This window comes from Bubalus bubalis, chromosome 1 (assembly GCF_019923935.1).
Source record: "Bubalus bubalis isolate 160015118507 breed Murrah chromosome 1, NDDB_SH_1, whole genome shotgun sequence".
Taxonomy (NCBI): domain Eukaryota; kingdom Metazoa; phylum Chordata; class Mammalia; order Artiodactyla; family Bovidae; genus Bubalus; species Bubalus bubalis.
Genome location: NC_059157.1, coordinates 173,294,494 through 173,309,704, shown reverse-complemented (window position 1 = coordinate 173,309,704; position 15,211 = coordinate 173,294,494). Strand labels below are relative to the sequence as shown.

Below are 15,211 nucleotides of genomic sequence, written 5' to 3'. Positions count from 1 at the left end.
CTTGAAGGAACCAGTGGTCTGGGTACATTATGCTTCTCTTTCTGTAGCAGTCACTTCAGCAAACATTCCACAGACAACCACAGAATTCAGTTCTGGGCAGAATAGAGGGAAATAGAAGTGAATGGTCCAAGCTTACTGTCTTTGGGAAACTCAGTGGTCCAAGCAGATACCTGTTATTTACAAGCACCAACATTTACTGAGGGTCTCCCAGGTGCCAGCCACTGTTCTAAAAGCTTTATGGATTTAACTCCCTTAAGCCCTAGGTAAACCTATGATAAAAAGAATTATACCATGAATATTCCCATTTTGCACCTGAGGAATGGAGGCATCAAAGAGAAAGTTTCCAAGGATCTCAGAGTGAGTAAAGAGCAGAGCCAGAATGTGAACCCAGACAGCTCTGCTCCAGAGCTTCAGAACCTGGGGCACGGGCAGTAAGGGAAGGCTCCTTCGAGGAATTCGACTCCTCAGGCAAATTCGGTCTGAGCACATTGTTAAGGATGAGTAAGAACCAACCAGGAAAAAGGGAGGGAGTGGTGAGGGAGAGGGCAGGGAGGTCACTCTAGGTGGAAGGTCAGTGTTACAAGTACCAAAGTTGCAGGAAGAAAGCTAGAAAGAGACCAGAGAGGTAGGCAGAGGCCACATCATGGGGCCTTATTCAGTTCAGTTCAGTCACTCAGTCATGTCCGACTCTTTGCGACCCCATGAATCGCAGCACCCCAGGCCTCCCCGTCCATCACCAACTCCAGGAGTTCACTCAGACTCACGTCCATCGAGTCAGTGATGCCATCCAGCCATCTCATCCTCTGTCGTCCCCTTCTCCTCCTGCCCCCAATCCCTCCCAGCATCACAGTCTTTTCCAATGAGTCAACTCTTCACATCAGGTGGCCAAAGTACTGGAGTTTCAGCTTCAGCATCATTCCCTCCAAAGAAATCCCAGGGCTGATCTCCTTCAGAATGGACTGGTTGGATCTCCTTGCAGTCCAAGGGACTCTCAAGAGTCTTCTCCAACACCACAGCTCAAAAGCATCAATTCTTTGGCGCTCAGCTTTCTTCAGTCCAACTCTCACATCCATACATGACCACAAGAAAAACCATAGCCTTGACTAGACGGACCTTTGCTGGCAAAATAATGTCTCTGCTTTTCAATATGCTATCTAGGTTGGTCATAACTTTTCTTCCAAGGAGTAAGCGTCTTTTAAAGTGGTATTTCTTTTTTTGGCAACAAGCAGTCATTGAAGGGCTCCATCCATGCAAGGGAACATGGTCTGGACAGGTGTGGGGTTCAGAATGCTCACCCTGGGACCTGGGTCAGTGGGAGATGATGGGAGGATTACATGGACAATGTAAAGAATGGCTTTCCAGTACACTGTTTAACATACATGAAAACACACACTCAGGTGCTCTGGGTACACAGCTAATCACCTGTCATCAAAGGAAACTCACAAGACCACATGAATTGCAAAGGCCAGCTTTCCACTGGTCAATTTCTTGGCAGCTGGCCCAGGCAAGGCCCTCGTGGCACATTTCAGACAGGTATTCTCACAGGCAGAGCCTGGGGTTTGATCCTTGATCCCCTGTGTGTACTGTTCTTCCAGTGTTTGGTCAAGCCAGTGATGCAGAAATCTGCCCTCCAGTAGATCCTGAATCTGTCCCGTCTCTGATTCTGGATTTGCTCCCTGCCTCTGGGTGGATCTTTTCTACTCTGGACCATCCCCTGGGGCTAGAGTGTCAGGACTCCAAGCACTGCAGAACAAATCAACCAAAGGTGCTACACTTAAAAACCACACATTCTCAGAAATATGAATTAAGAACCGTAGCAATTCCTACCTAGTGATCATAGCCTGTGAAAGAGGAAGTGCTAAATTCAGTGGCACTCATAGCTGTGAGGGGTGGAGGAGGCTAATCTGACATTTTAGGATACCACCTGCTCAGAACCAGCCACTGCAAATGATCCTGTTCCATCCTCGGGATGCAGCAGGCAAGAACTAGATCACGTATGAAAAGTTAATGATAACACACACGACTTACGGTGCACCCACTGGGGGCTATTTTAGGTTCATTATCCCTACTTCTCACAACAAATTAAGTATTATGACCCATTTCAGATATAAGGAGATTGGGGCTCAGGGACTTGTCCAAAATAAGTCTAGGCTCTTTCCTCCACACAGCTCAGATTAGAAGACATTCTTGAAAATGATTAAAATTGCTTCCTACCTGCATTCCCTCTTTTATCCCTCATTTTGTTTTTGAATAATGACTAGTGTTTTCTCTGGGCTTCCCTGGTGGCTCAGGGATAAAGAATCTGCCTGCAGTGCAGGAGACAGCAGGAGACTCAGGTCCAAGCCCTGGATTGGGACGATCCCCTGGAGAAGGGCATGATAACCCACTCCAATATTCTTGCCTGGAAAATCCCATGGACACAGGAGCCTGGCAGGCTATGGTCCATGGGATCGCAAAGAGTTTCAGACATGACTGAAGCGACTGAGCACACTGCACAGTTTTTCTCTACTGCCTCCCAGCCTCCTCCTTCCTCTCTGGCTAGTCCAAAAAAGCCAGAGCCTCCCACGAACTAAGGAAATATCTTGATCACTCACATGGACCCAGGCGGGTTCCTCTTCTCACTTGTTTTCCTCTGGAAAATGTGCGTTTCTGGATATTTCACCAGCTTGTCTGGAGTGAGTAAATGGCCAAGAGGGGTGCTGTTATGTATCCAAACAAGACACAGTGGAATCCTCAGATTCCTGAGGAAAATCTGCTTTTGATTTTCATAGCCTCATCCCTGCCAATGTGTCATCTCTAGTGTGGAAGTGTGGGAAAGAAGAACTTTGGGACAAAACATTTCTAGATTCAAAGCACAGTATGGATATTTCTGAGCGGGGTGACCTTGGGCAAGGTACTTTAATCCTTTAAACCCCAATTCCCTCATGTGTAAAATGGACTTAATATCATTGTGTAGCAATGTAAGAATTGAAAAATACATATATTTTATATTCTTACATATATTTATATATCAGATATAGCAAAGATATCCATATAGATGAGGTATAGATACAAATCTCCCCCAGAAAACCTGATAAATAGGCTCTGAACAAATCAGTTCCCTTCTCCTGCTGGGTTGACCTTGCAGTTGGCATTGCTGCTGCCCCAGCTTCTTTTGAAAAGTAAGTCTGGGTGATATTTGCAACAGAATAGCCTCTATTGTGGTGAATCTTCCTCTGGCCCAGCACAGAAAAGCTGGCAGGTGCCCAACGGAAAGGGTAACATGCCCAGAGTGCCGTGGCCAGTCTGTTCCCCAAGAACAGCCCAGGGCTTTAGGCAGGGACTTAACTGATGTCCCAGCCTGACCCTCTAGGACAGCTGACAGTTCTGCAAAGGCCATCTGTCTAATCACTCCTTGGTTCAAAAAAAGAATCCACTGGCTACAGACCAGCTTTCCAGGCTGAGTGAGTGCTGATTCCCAAGAAGCCATCTCCTGCCCCTGTGGCAATGCCAGTGCCATTCTGTCTCCTGTAGTGCCAGCCTGACCTTTAGTCATGCCACAAAAGACAACACAAGCATACAAACAAAACCTACTCTAGCGGAAGATTTTATTGATCTTGTAAGAAAATGAGTTGGTGGCTAGGCCAGTGCCCACCTTATGCCCTGTGACAGTCTCTGGGATGCTCTGGAAGCCAGAACTGTGTATTCACTAGAGATCCAACACATTCCCTAACCCATCCTCTCTCAAGGAGGCTGCAGTGGGAATGCCTTCTGCTGATGCTGATGCCATGGGTTGCTGCCAGTCCATTCCTCTGGAAGCACTGCTTGATTTTCCTATGCAGCCCTCATGCAAGGCTCAGAAATCAGCCTTTTCTGCAGGGGACATCATCTTGTCTCATGCTTATCATGTACTGGACCTTGTGGTGATGCTGAAAAAGTCAGCCAACCCTGCTATGGGGGTGCTTGCAGTCTTCTGGGAGAGGAGACAGACAGCAAAAGCACCAGAAGACTTCTACAGCAGGGATTGTAGAGATGAGGGCAGGGGAAAACATAGAGACTTAAGTGGTATATTTAGAAGAATGATCTTGAATCTGCTCAGATCAGAAGTGGATGATTTGTAAAATACTGATAACTACTGATGATTCACCCGTGTGTGGCATCTCCACAGCTGAGCACTCTAAGCTAGTGAGTCAGCCCCAGCAAGAGAGAAGCCAGCCGGGGCCCACTGTAGCATCACCCAGAGGCTGTGCATATGCCCAGAGGCTCCCAAATCCAACACAGGGAACAGTGCTTGGGACCACATGTCACAGCTCAGAGAGGCTCTGCTCAGGGCTTTGAGGATGGGAGAAAACTGGATCATAGGGAATGATGAACAGTGAGGGCAATGGTACCAGCATAGGCAAAGCCTCAGTTACAGTATTAAGAGTTATGATAAAAGCTATTATAGAATGAGTACCTTTTTTTAAGTGCTAGATACTTTATATACATTATCTTACTTAAGCTCCAGACAGGTAGGTATTAATATCCCCATTATTTTCAATGAAGAAATGAAGTCCAGAAAGGGGAAGTGAACAGTCCCAAGCTGTATTCTGTAGCTCGTTCTGGACCTGGGGCACAAAGTCTACACAGCCCCTGACCTTTCAAAAGTACCACATAGCCTTGGGGATGTGACTCATGCCTGGTAAGGAAGGGCTGAATTCTTCCCATGGATCAAACAATTGCAATAGCAAATGACTTCAAAACTCTATCACTTAGTGCTTAAAAGTTTATTTTTCTCCCACACTAAGTCAGGGAAATGAGGTAGGCTTTCTACCTAGAACACCAGAGTTGAGAAAGAAAACAGCTGGGGCATCCAGCAGGGCTCTTCACTACCTCAGCCCAGAGTGCCTGCATCACTTCCTCTCACATGCCATTGGGCAGACACAGTCACATGACCACATGCAGGTGGCTTGAGGCAGCTGAGAAGTACAGTCTCCAGGAAGGAAAGGAGAACACGGTTTGGGAAGCACTGATGATGATTTGCACCAAGGCTTGACTGAAAAGACAAGTGACTGGAAAAAAAGTCCTTTGGGGGAGTAAAAAGAAATGATACTGAGTAAAATATGGGTTGGAAGACCATTCACTCATTCATCTAACAGGGACTTCTGGGCATTCAGGATGAGGTTCTGAGATTCAGGGATAAGAGTCACAGCTCCCGTCCTCAGTGAGCTCATGGTCGCTGCACTATAAATATACTACCATTTCATGTGAGCTTCCCAAGTGGCTCGGTAGTAAAGAATCCTCCTGACAATGCAGGAGTCACAGGGTCAATCCTTGGATCAGGAAGCTCCCCTGGAGAAGGAAATGGCAATGCACTCCAGTATTCTTGCCTGGGAAATCCCATGGACAGAGGAGCCTGGTGGGCTACAGTCCATGGGGTCCCCAAAGAGTCAGACACAACTTAAACAACAACAAACCATCTCATAGGCACTATAGGAACCCAGCGGGGACATAAGTGGGGGAAGCCAGGGAAGCTTTAAGGAGAACGTAACAATGAAACACTAGCATGATACTTGAAAGAGACAGAGATTGAGCTTCTGTTGGCTGAGGCCACCATGTGCGTTGTGCTCAGTTGTGTCCGACTGCAACCCCATGGTCTGTAGCCCACCAGGCTCCCCTGACCATGGAATTTTCCAGGCAAGAATACTGGAGTGGGTTGCCATGTGCAATGGCTCCACAGTGCTCATGAGACATCCACATCCTAGTGGGGTCCAGACAGAGAATGAGAAACTCTTATGAAGACATCCAGGTCATATCAGGGAAAAGCTAAACTAGATGTTTCCCTTAAACCGTTCAGAATATACTGAATCTACTTCATGGAAAGAGCAATGCAAAATAAAACTACACTAAGATAGTATTTATCACCTATCAGATTGGCACAAATCCTAAAGTTTGACAGCATGCTCTTTTGTTGAGGTTTTGAGAAAAGAGCATTCTCATACACCGTGAGAGGGAGGGTATAGTGATATAATCCCTAGCAAAGGGAAATTTGGCAACATTGTTAAAATTTAAACTGCATATACCCTTTGACCTAGCAATTTCACTCAGGGATTTATTCTCCAGATATATTTACGCACTTAAAAAGTGTTATATATAAAAGATTATTCATTATGGCATTATTGGTAGGAGATTGGAAACAACCCAAATGTTCATATTAGAGGACTGCTTAGATAATTTATTTAATATTAAATAATATTACACAACTTAAAAAAAAAAAAAGACAAGACCTCCAAGACACAAGCTAAGTGAAAAAGCACAGTATAGCATGTAACAAGCTATCTTTGGTGGAAGAAAGAAGAAAAATGGGAATCTATATTCACTGATTACACATTCATTAAATGCTTAAATATAACTTTCAGGATAGGCTATGTTATGCTGCAGTAACAAATGACTTTAAAATTTCAATATATAGAAAATTTTTAAATTGTGCACACTTCATGCCCACTAAAGATTAGCTGCAACTCTTATCCATACCCCCCTCACTGTGAGACCCAGGCTGTTAGACCATTGGGGAACTTTGCAGTTTTCATGGCAGAGGGAAGGGGACATGGCACCATGAATTAACTGGCTGTTAAATCTTCTACCCAGGTTGTGAACCAAATAATACATTGGCCCACTCTCTGTTAGCCAAGCAAGTCACACTATTGAGTGCAACAGGACAAAAATGTATATCCTGTAGAAGGGTACCATAAGTTATGTGATTAAACCTGTTGACAGGCTCATATAAGCCTTTCACTGCTGCTGCTGCTGCTAAGTCGCTTTAGTCGTGTGAGATACCAGGGACCCCAAATGGGATGGATAGGCAGGTGACAGGTATGTAAATATCAAGTGATTAAAAGTCCTGGGAAACCAAAGTTTAGCACCAAGAAGGCAAGATCAAGAATCAGATCTAAGAGAGAGAGAAGGCCATTAACTTAAAAATGAACTTTATGATTGGAAGCTGAAAAGATGGGACATGGGGTGAGGAAGTGGAGTGCAGTGTGAATGGAGAAGCAGTTCAAGGTCAAAGTCAAGACAGCAAAAGGAGCTGAAGCCCCTGGTTTCCAGGCTGTCAGCTGAAGGGGTGGGCAGTCCAGGAGCTGAAAGTTTCTGAGAAGGACCTCATAGTAGCCTCGAGCATGAGCCCGCCAAAGGCTGGACCACAGGAGCATGATGACTAAAAAGGATTTATCCTGTGGCTCAGGGTGGTATTACCAGGAGTTTATAATCTCAGGCAATCGTACAGAGGAGAGTCCCAAAGTGCACCAGGGGAGAATAGAGATTGCTTGAGGGATTAAAACAGTCACTGTGCACACAGCTGCTGCACTTCCACAAGCTCTGGAGATGCCTCAGTGGCCTTTGTAGGAGATGGAGGGTCTCCGTGGAACTGTGAACATGCCTGACCGTTCTCTCCTGTGATGCCCTTGTCTTCCAGTATCATTTCAACCCCTCGCAGTCCGTCCTGGTGATGGAAGGTGATGACATCGGGAATATCAACCGTGCCCTCCAGAAGGTCTCCTACATCAACTCCAGGCAGTTCCCAACTGCGGGAGTGCGGCGCCTGAAAGTCTCTTCCAAAGTCCAGTGAGTGGATGCTAGGCAGCCTGGGGCCCAGCCAAGGCATCAAGGATAGTCCCTGGGATATTCTCTTGCAAAATAGGATTCACCTCTCTTCAGCTGCTGGCAGCTTATCTACTGTCCCTTTGAGCCCACCCCAATGGATTTGTGTTCTCCTTTTGTTTTTTTTTTAAGTGAAATATAATTGATGTAAAATATTATGTTACTTTCAGGTGTACTGCATAGTGATGTGACATTTGCATACATTATGAAATGATAACCATGATAAATCTGGTAACCATGTCACTATACAAAGTTATTACAGTGCTATTGAGCATATTCCTTATGCTGTATGTCACATCCCTGCGGATATTTTATTTTATCACTGGAGGTGCGTGCCTCTTAACTTCCTTCACCTATTTCACCCCAACCCCAACCCCCACCCTCCTGGCCACCACCTGTTTGTTCTCTGTATCTATGAGTCTGGTTTGGTTTGGTTTTTTAGATTCCACATGTAAGTGAAATCCTACAGTCTTTCTCTGACTTATGTCACTTAACATAACATCCTCTGTTCATATTGTTGCAAACTGTAAGATTTTATTCTTTCTTATGACTTAGTAATATTCCATTGTGTGTGTGTATATATATATATATATAATAATTTATTAGTGCTATAGTATTAATATATCTATTAGATATATACTATATAAATATATACCGTAAATATGTCTAATTATATTTTAAATATATATACTATATATACACACAAATATGTATTTACCATAAATATATAAATCCACATCTTCTTTATCCATCTGTCCTTGGAGTGTTAGACTGCTTCCATATCGTAGTTAATGTGTGTAAATAATGCTGCAGTGAGCATTAGTGTGCATATATCTTATCAAATTGGCACTGTGCAGGAAAATGCTCAGAAATGAAATTGCTGGATTGTACAGCAAGTCTGTTTAGTTTTTATGAGGACCCTCCATACTTTACCATAGTGGCAGCACCAATTTGCAATTCCACCAGTAGTGCATAGAGGCTTCCTTTTCTCTACATCCTCGCCAACACTTATTATTTATTTTATTTTTGATATTAGCCATTCTGATAGGGGTGAGGTGGTACCTAGTGGTTTTGATTCACATTTCCCTGATGACTGCTGATATTGAACATCTTTTCATGTGTCTGTCGGCCATCTGTAAATCTTTGCAAAAATGTCTGTTCAGGTCCTCTGCCCATCTTTCAGTTGGATTATCTGTTTTTTGATGTAGAGTTGTATGAGTTTCTTGCCTATTTTGGATCTTAACCCCTTACTATATAGGGTATGTGCTCAGTCGTGTCTGACTCTTTGTGACCCCATGGACTACAACCCACCAGGCTCCTGTGTCCATGGAATTTTCCAGGCAAGAATACTGGAGTGGGTTGCCATCTTCTATTCCTGAGGATCTTCCCAACCCAGGGATCAAACCCACATCTCCTGCGTCTCCTGCATTGGGAGGCGGATTCTTTACCACTGTACCACCTGGGAAGTCCTCTTTACTATATACATCATTTGCAAATATCTTCTCCCATTTATTAGGCTGCCTTTTTATATTGTTGAGAGTTTCCTTCACTGTGCAAAAGCTTTTTAGTTGGATATAGTCCCATGTGTTTATTTTTGCTTTTGTTTCCATTGCCTGACGAGACAGATCCAAAATAATATTGCTGAGACCAATGTCAAAGAGCATACTTTCTGTGTTTTCTTGAGGAGTTTTATGGTTTCGGGTCTTACTCATTCTGAGTTTATTTTTGTGTATGATGTGAGAAAGTAGTCCAGTTTGTTTCTTTTGCATGTAGCTGTCCAGTTTTTCCAACATCTATTGAAGCTGTCTTTTCCTCATTTTATATTTTTGCCTCCTTTGTCATTTATTAATTGACCATCTCTGCTTGAGCTCAGTTCTGAGCTCTCTATTCTATTGCATTGATCTACATGTCTTTCTTTGTGCCAGTACCATACCTGTTTGGATCACTCTAGATTGGCAGCATAGTCTGAAGTCAGGGAGTGACTTCAGTGACCTTCAGCTTTGTTCCTCTTTGTCAAGACTGTTTTGGCTTTTTGAGGCCTTTTAAGGTCTTATACAAATTTTAGAATTTTTTGTTCTAGTTTGGTTAAAAAAAAAATACCCTTGGCATTGTGATAGAGATTGCATTGACTCTGTAGATTGACTTGGATGGTCAATTTAATAATATTAATCCTTCCAATCCATGAACATGCCATACATAACTTTCCATTTGTTTGTAACATCTTTAATTTCTTTCATCAGTGTTTTGTAGTTTCTGAGTACAGACATTTTACCTTCTTAATTAGATTTATCCCTAGGTATTTTATTCTTTCTGATGCAATTGTAAATGGTTTTCTTTTTCTTTTTCTGATAGATCGTTGTTAGTATATAGAAATGCAACAGATTTCTGCATATTAATTTTGTATCCTGCAACTTACTGAATTCATTTATTAGTTTTCATAGATTTTGGTAGCATCTTTAGGATTTTTCTATGTATAGTATCATGCTTCACAAGTGTTTATTAATTGAATTAAATTAACCAACCTAGCCTTAATAGAGTTGCTAAATACAATAAGTATGCAAGAGAAAGAGAAGGCATAGTTCTTGTCCCCAGGGATCAGAGTTAAATTAAAGAGATGAGACTATCACTGTGACATTTAGATAACACCTTTACTGGTCTATCAAATTGTTTCTCAGCCAAACATCTGCCTGGGAGGGCCACTAGGAAAGGGATCCCAGAAAAACTCCTGAGAAGCACAAAGGGAATCACCTGGCACCTGGAGCCATCAGGAGGACCCAAAAAGACAGCAAGAAGGGTGGGAAAGATGGGTCTGCTGCCTACCATGTTGCTGGGGCCTGGGACAGATGCCAAAACAGAGCTCACAGATGGCAAATACATCCAACAGTTCTAGTGATGGAGAAAGTGCTCCCACCTCCACACTAAAAGCCACCCCTGGAGGCTACGATAGGGAACAGGTAGCTGACCTCCGGGTCAACCCTACACTGTAGTGAAGAAGAGAGATCAGACTGCTGGTCCCCAGCTCTAGGACCAGGCTTCCATAAACTGGCAAGGGGAGGGGCTGCTGGTGCCACAAAGGCCAAAAAAATAAAAAGTGGGAACAAGAGCCCACCACCACGGCCACACCTAGCCCACCCTGGAGAAGAAGATGGAGTGGCTCAGCCTACCCTGCCCCCAGGAACTTTGCCAAAGGATATAAGCTGATGGCTGCCACCAGCTGGAGTCCACTATCACTCCCAGAGCATCCATCTAGACCCTAGGGTTCTCCATGAAGCCTGGGTCTTGGTCGCAAGGAGCAGCAAAGTATGCCAGTGACACACATCCCTGATGAGGTCTGACGAGAGTGTTAGTCTGTCAGCATTTACTGAGCTCCAACCACGATGCAGGCTCTTGGGTGGCTTCCTATCTACATGTCACCTGCATTCAAGCCTTACTACTATAAGGTAATTATTGTCCCATTGTATAGATAAAGAGACTGAGGTTTACAGGAGTTGTGCTCCCTGCCCAGATCCTCCAAGCCCAGGAGTGGCAGAGTCGGGTGTGGACCCTTGCCTATCTCACTTCCCAGGCTTTGCTCTTGTTGTCACACCACCCTGGCTCCCAGACATTTTTGTGGTAGTGCATCAGGGCAAAGGAGTGTGGTTACAATAGCAGTCTGCTGGTACATCTGGAACAGGCATGCACGTGTGTGATGGCCTCATAGAGAGAGAGAACACATACACTGCTCCAGCAGACAGGGGAGACTAGCCCTGGGGTCTCACCTAGTAAAATGGCTGTAACTAACCAGCGAGACAACTTGTTTACTAAATCCTTATGCACAGAGTGAGCAGTTGCTGTCTAATTAATGTTTAATTACTTTGCTAAAGGACAATTAAAGGCTTAGTGGTTACTTGTTGCTGGGTATAAAAATTCCCATTTCTCCTAGAAGTCAATCTTTTTTTATGTCCCTAGATTGCTAGTAGTTTTGACTATATGTGTTCATGCTCAGTCATGTCTGATTCTTTGTGACCCTGTGGACTGTGGCCCACCAGACTCCACTGTCCATGGGATTTCCCAGGCAAGAATACTGGAGTGGGTTGCCATTTCCTACTGCAGGAGATCTTTCTGACCCAGGGATTGAACCCGGTCTCCTATATCTCTTGCACTGCAGGGGGATTCTTTACCACTTGAGCCAATAATGTAACTTTAAATTTGAATGTCTGCTGACATCATCAGAGGCTCTCAAGCAGTCAGGATGTCTCAATGAGGACTAAAGGTGGCTGCAGCTATCCTTGTCCATATTGGATGATGGATGGTTTCAACAATGACTGCTGTTTCCCCAGGTGCTTTGGAGAAGATGTGTGTATCAGCATCCCCGACATAGACGCCTACGTGATGGTGCTGCAGGCAGTCGAGCCCCAGATCACCCTCCATGGCACAGACCGCTTCTGGAGACCTGCCGCCCAGTTTGAAAGTGCCAGAGGGGTGATCCTCTTCCCTGACATCAAGATTGTGAGCACCTTCACCAAAGCTGAGGCTCCCAGTGACTTGAAGACCACAGGTACAGGTGCCTACACTGGGTCGAGGGGTGGTAGACCTTAAATTCTCACGTTAAGTATGTTTCTTGTTAAATCACACTTCAGGACAACAGTGTTGTTCACCATAGTGGGGTAATTTATAACAGAACAAAAAATCCTGGAGATAATGCAGATACATAACAGGGGGGAGTGAATGCCTTAGCAAACTGTGGTACTCCCACCTAAGAGGTGATGCCATGGCATCACTGGGTCAATGGACATGAGTTTGAACAAACTCAGGGAGATGGTGAAAGACAAACATGGATTGGTGTGCTGCAGTCCATGGGGTCGCAAAGAGTCGACACACCTTAGCGACTGAACTGCAACAACATATAAGAGGTATGATGCCGGAGGGGAGGCACTTATGCCAAACTGTAAGTTTAAAAAAAAAAAAAAGCAAGAAGTGAATTACAGAATATCTACACACATACTGATCACAACTACGTCAAGAAAAAAAGAAAAAAATACACAGAAAAATGCCCAGAAGGAAACACACCTAGTGCTAACAGTCTCTGAAAAGCAGAATGAGAGCTCATTTGTTTCTACTGTTCACTTTTGTACAACTGCAAAATGTTCTGTAGTAGGCATGTATCATTCTGGTGATCAGAAGAAAAGCTAAAGAAGCTTTAGCTGCATCTTAATATATACATTGGCAACCCACTCCAGTGTTCTTGCCTGGAGAATCCCAGGGACGGGGGAGCCTGGTGGGCTGCCATCTCTGGAGTCGCACAGAGTCGGACACGACTGAAGTGACTTAGCAGCAGCAAACATGCCCTTCAGTAATATCACTCTCAACTCTCAGGGAACTTTGCAATTGTTCTTTCCAGTGGTTTTATGGTTGGGAGGGCTGTTCAGTAAATGTAATTTGAATTACCTGCTAGGAAAAAACACTACATTGATCTGAAATCTATAGTGTATTCAGCTAGTAGGGGAAGAAAGATGGAAAGATAAAGAAAGAAGGCAGGAGACCACTGGGGCCAGAGCTACGGGAAGAATATGTTTGAGAACCATCTTTGCCTCCTCCTCCAAATGAATATTTTTGACTCTCCATCTCTGCCTCCAGAAGCAGCTGCTAATGATGTGCTAGTGCCAGTGGGCCTGAGACCCTGAAGGACTGCTTCTATAATAATCCTAATTACCCACTGCCTTAATCCATGCTGGTCCCTAGGAATGGGATGCCTGGCAAGGCTGTCCTTCTAAGCTCACAAAAATAGATGGTATTGGGCCAACTGTCCGGGCAGAACCATTTTCCAGTTATACCCCAAGGTGCATTGGGTCATGTGATCTTCCCTCTGGTCCTCATTTGTGGCTGAAATCAGACAGAAAAAGGAGAGACTCTGATTGCACGGGCTGCAGGCCATAGCTAAGAGTATCTGAATTCTCGAGGCCTGACATCAGCATGCAGGTAGTCCAGCGACAAGCAATTATATGGTTCCATGTGTCACCTTCTGTTTATGAGAAGTGCATGCAAACCATGTAGCCAAGTGCCTGAGAGCTATTATTAGTACTTTTAAAATTTTACTCTTATGGTTGTAAGAATAATCATTATTGTGGGTGCAGTAAACAAGCAGGCTAATGGCACTTCCACCAGTGACCCTCTCCACCATCCTTCTTCTGCCCCCATGGATTCACTTACTGTGCTGTTTCAGTACCACGGACACACACACCCCTCTCTCCCCCAGCACCTCTGTGTTAGTTTACACATCTGCTCATGGTCTGTCCTCAGCCTGGAAGGTCCTTCTCTGTCCTATTCCCTATTATTACTGAAAAAAACAGTCTACCTTCAATGTCTCCTCCAGAGGGAAGCCCCCAACCACTGGGTCAGCCCCCAGACTGACCCCAGACTATACAGCTGCCCAACCACTAAGCCTCCCTCTCACACACATTGGCAAGCCCATGATTGGTGATTATCTATTTACTAATAACCAGACAAGGAGCTCCTCTAGGACCAACCATGGCTGATTTTCCAATAAGTTTCTCAGCCCAGAACAGTCCCTTTAGGGCAGTGGGAAGCAGAGAAACTGCCAATGGAACATTTAGCCCATTATGCAAGCACGAGAGAAAAAGAAGATTGTGGGGTCAACACACCTCTGCCTAGGGGGAGCAATCAGTCAACCACGTAGGATCCTAGGAGCAAGGATGACCCAACCTGACCTCATAAGAATATGGCTCCAGAGAAACCCCAGAAACCATATGCCATTTGAAAGAAAGATATACATGCACCATTATTAATAATAGACCTTGTTAAGTGTTTATTAATGTGCTTTTAGATCTTGCCAACAATACACAAAGCCATTGACGTTGGCAAGCCTTTTAAAATTAAGCATGTGGAATTATTTATTAACAACATATATCCAGCGAGAATAAAAAATATTCTGGGTATTCCTTAAAAATTAAACAAAATAAAATAATTATTTCAAAATAGCTCTCTCATCTTTTGTGAATCCTTTTAAAATTTCTGTTTTCATAAATGTTTTATCATGCACAAAATAAAACAGTCTGCTTAATGAGTAAATATACTTATTGAAATGATCTCAGTTCACAAAATTTTTAATAAATGCCTGCAACATCAAAAACATTTGAAGAGCAACAGCCCAAAGGCTGAGACTTTCACAATGTATGAAATCAGAAAGTCATGGTTGGGGACTTCCCTGGTGGTCCAGTGGGGCTTCCCAGGTGGTAAAGAACTAGCCAATGAAGGAAACATAAAATACGTGGGTTCCCTGGGTCAGGAAGATCCCCTGGAGAAGGGCATGGCAACTCACTCCAGTATTCTTGCCAGGAGAATCTCACGAACGGAGGAGCCTGGAGGGCTATGGTCCATAGGGTCACAAAGAGTCAGAAATGACTGAAGCGATGTAGCACGCATGCACTGGTGGTCCAGTGGTTAAGACTTTGCCTTCCAATGCAGGGAGCAGGTTTGTTCTCTGGTCAGGGAGCTAAAAGCCTGCATAAAAAATAAAAAAAAAAAAAAAACACATAAAACAGAAGCAATATTTTTAACAACTTCAATAAAGACTTTAAAAATGGTCCACATCAAA

General features: G+C 44.1%; 1 protein-coding gene across 2 annotated transcripts in view; it reads left to right on the top strand.

Moving 5' to 3' along the window:
• The window catches only part of CLSTN2 (calsyntenin 2), a 731,303-nt gene that overhangs the window by 707,426 nt on the left and 8,666 nt on the right, over positions 1-15,211 (top strand). The window contains exons 11-12 of one of the 2 annotated variants that reach the window (XM_044946560.2): positions 7,433-7,581; positions 11,937-12,160. In XM_044946560.2, coding sequence (XP_044802495.2) covers positions 7,433-7,581; positions 11,937-12,160 — 373 coding nt within the window. The remainder of the gene's footprint in view (positions 1-7,432; positions 7,582-11,936; positions 12,161-15,211) is intronic. The other variant, XM_006061606.4, reaches the window with a different exon arrangement.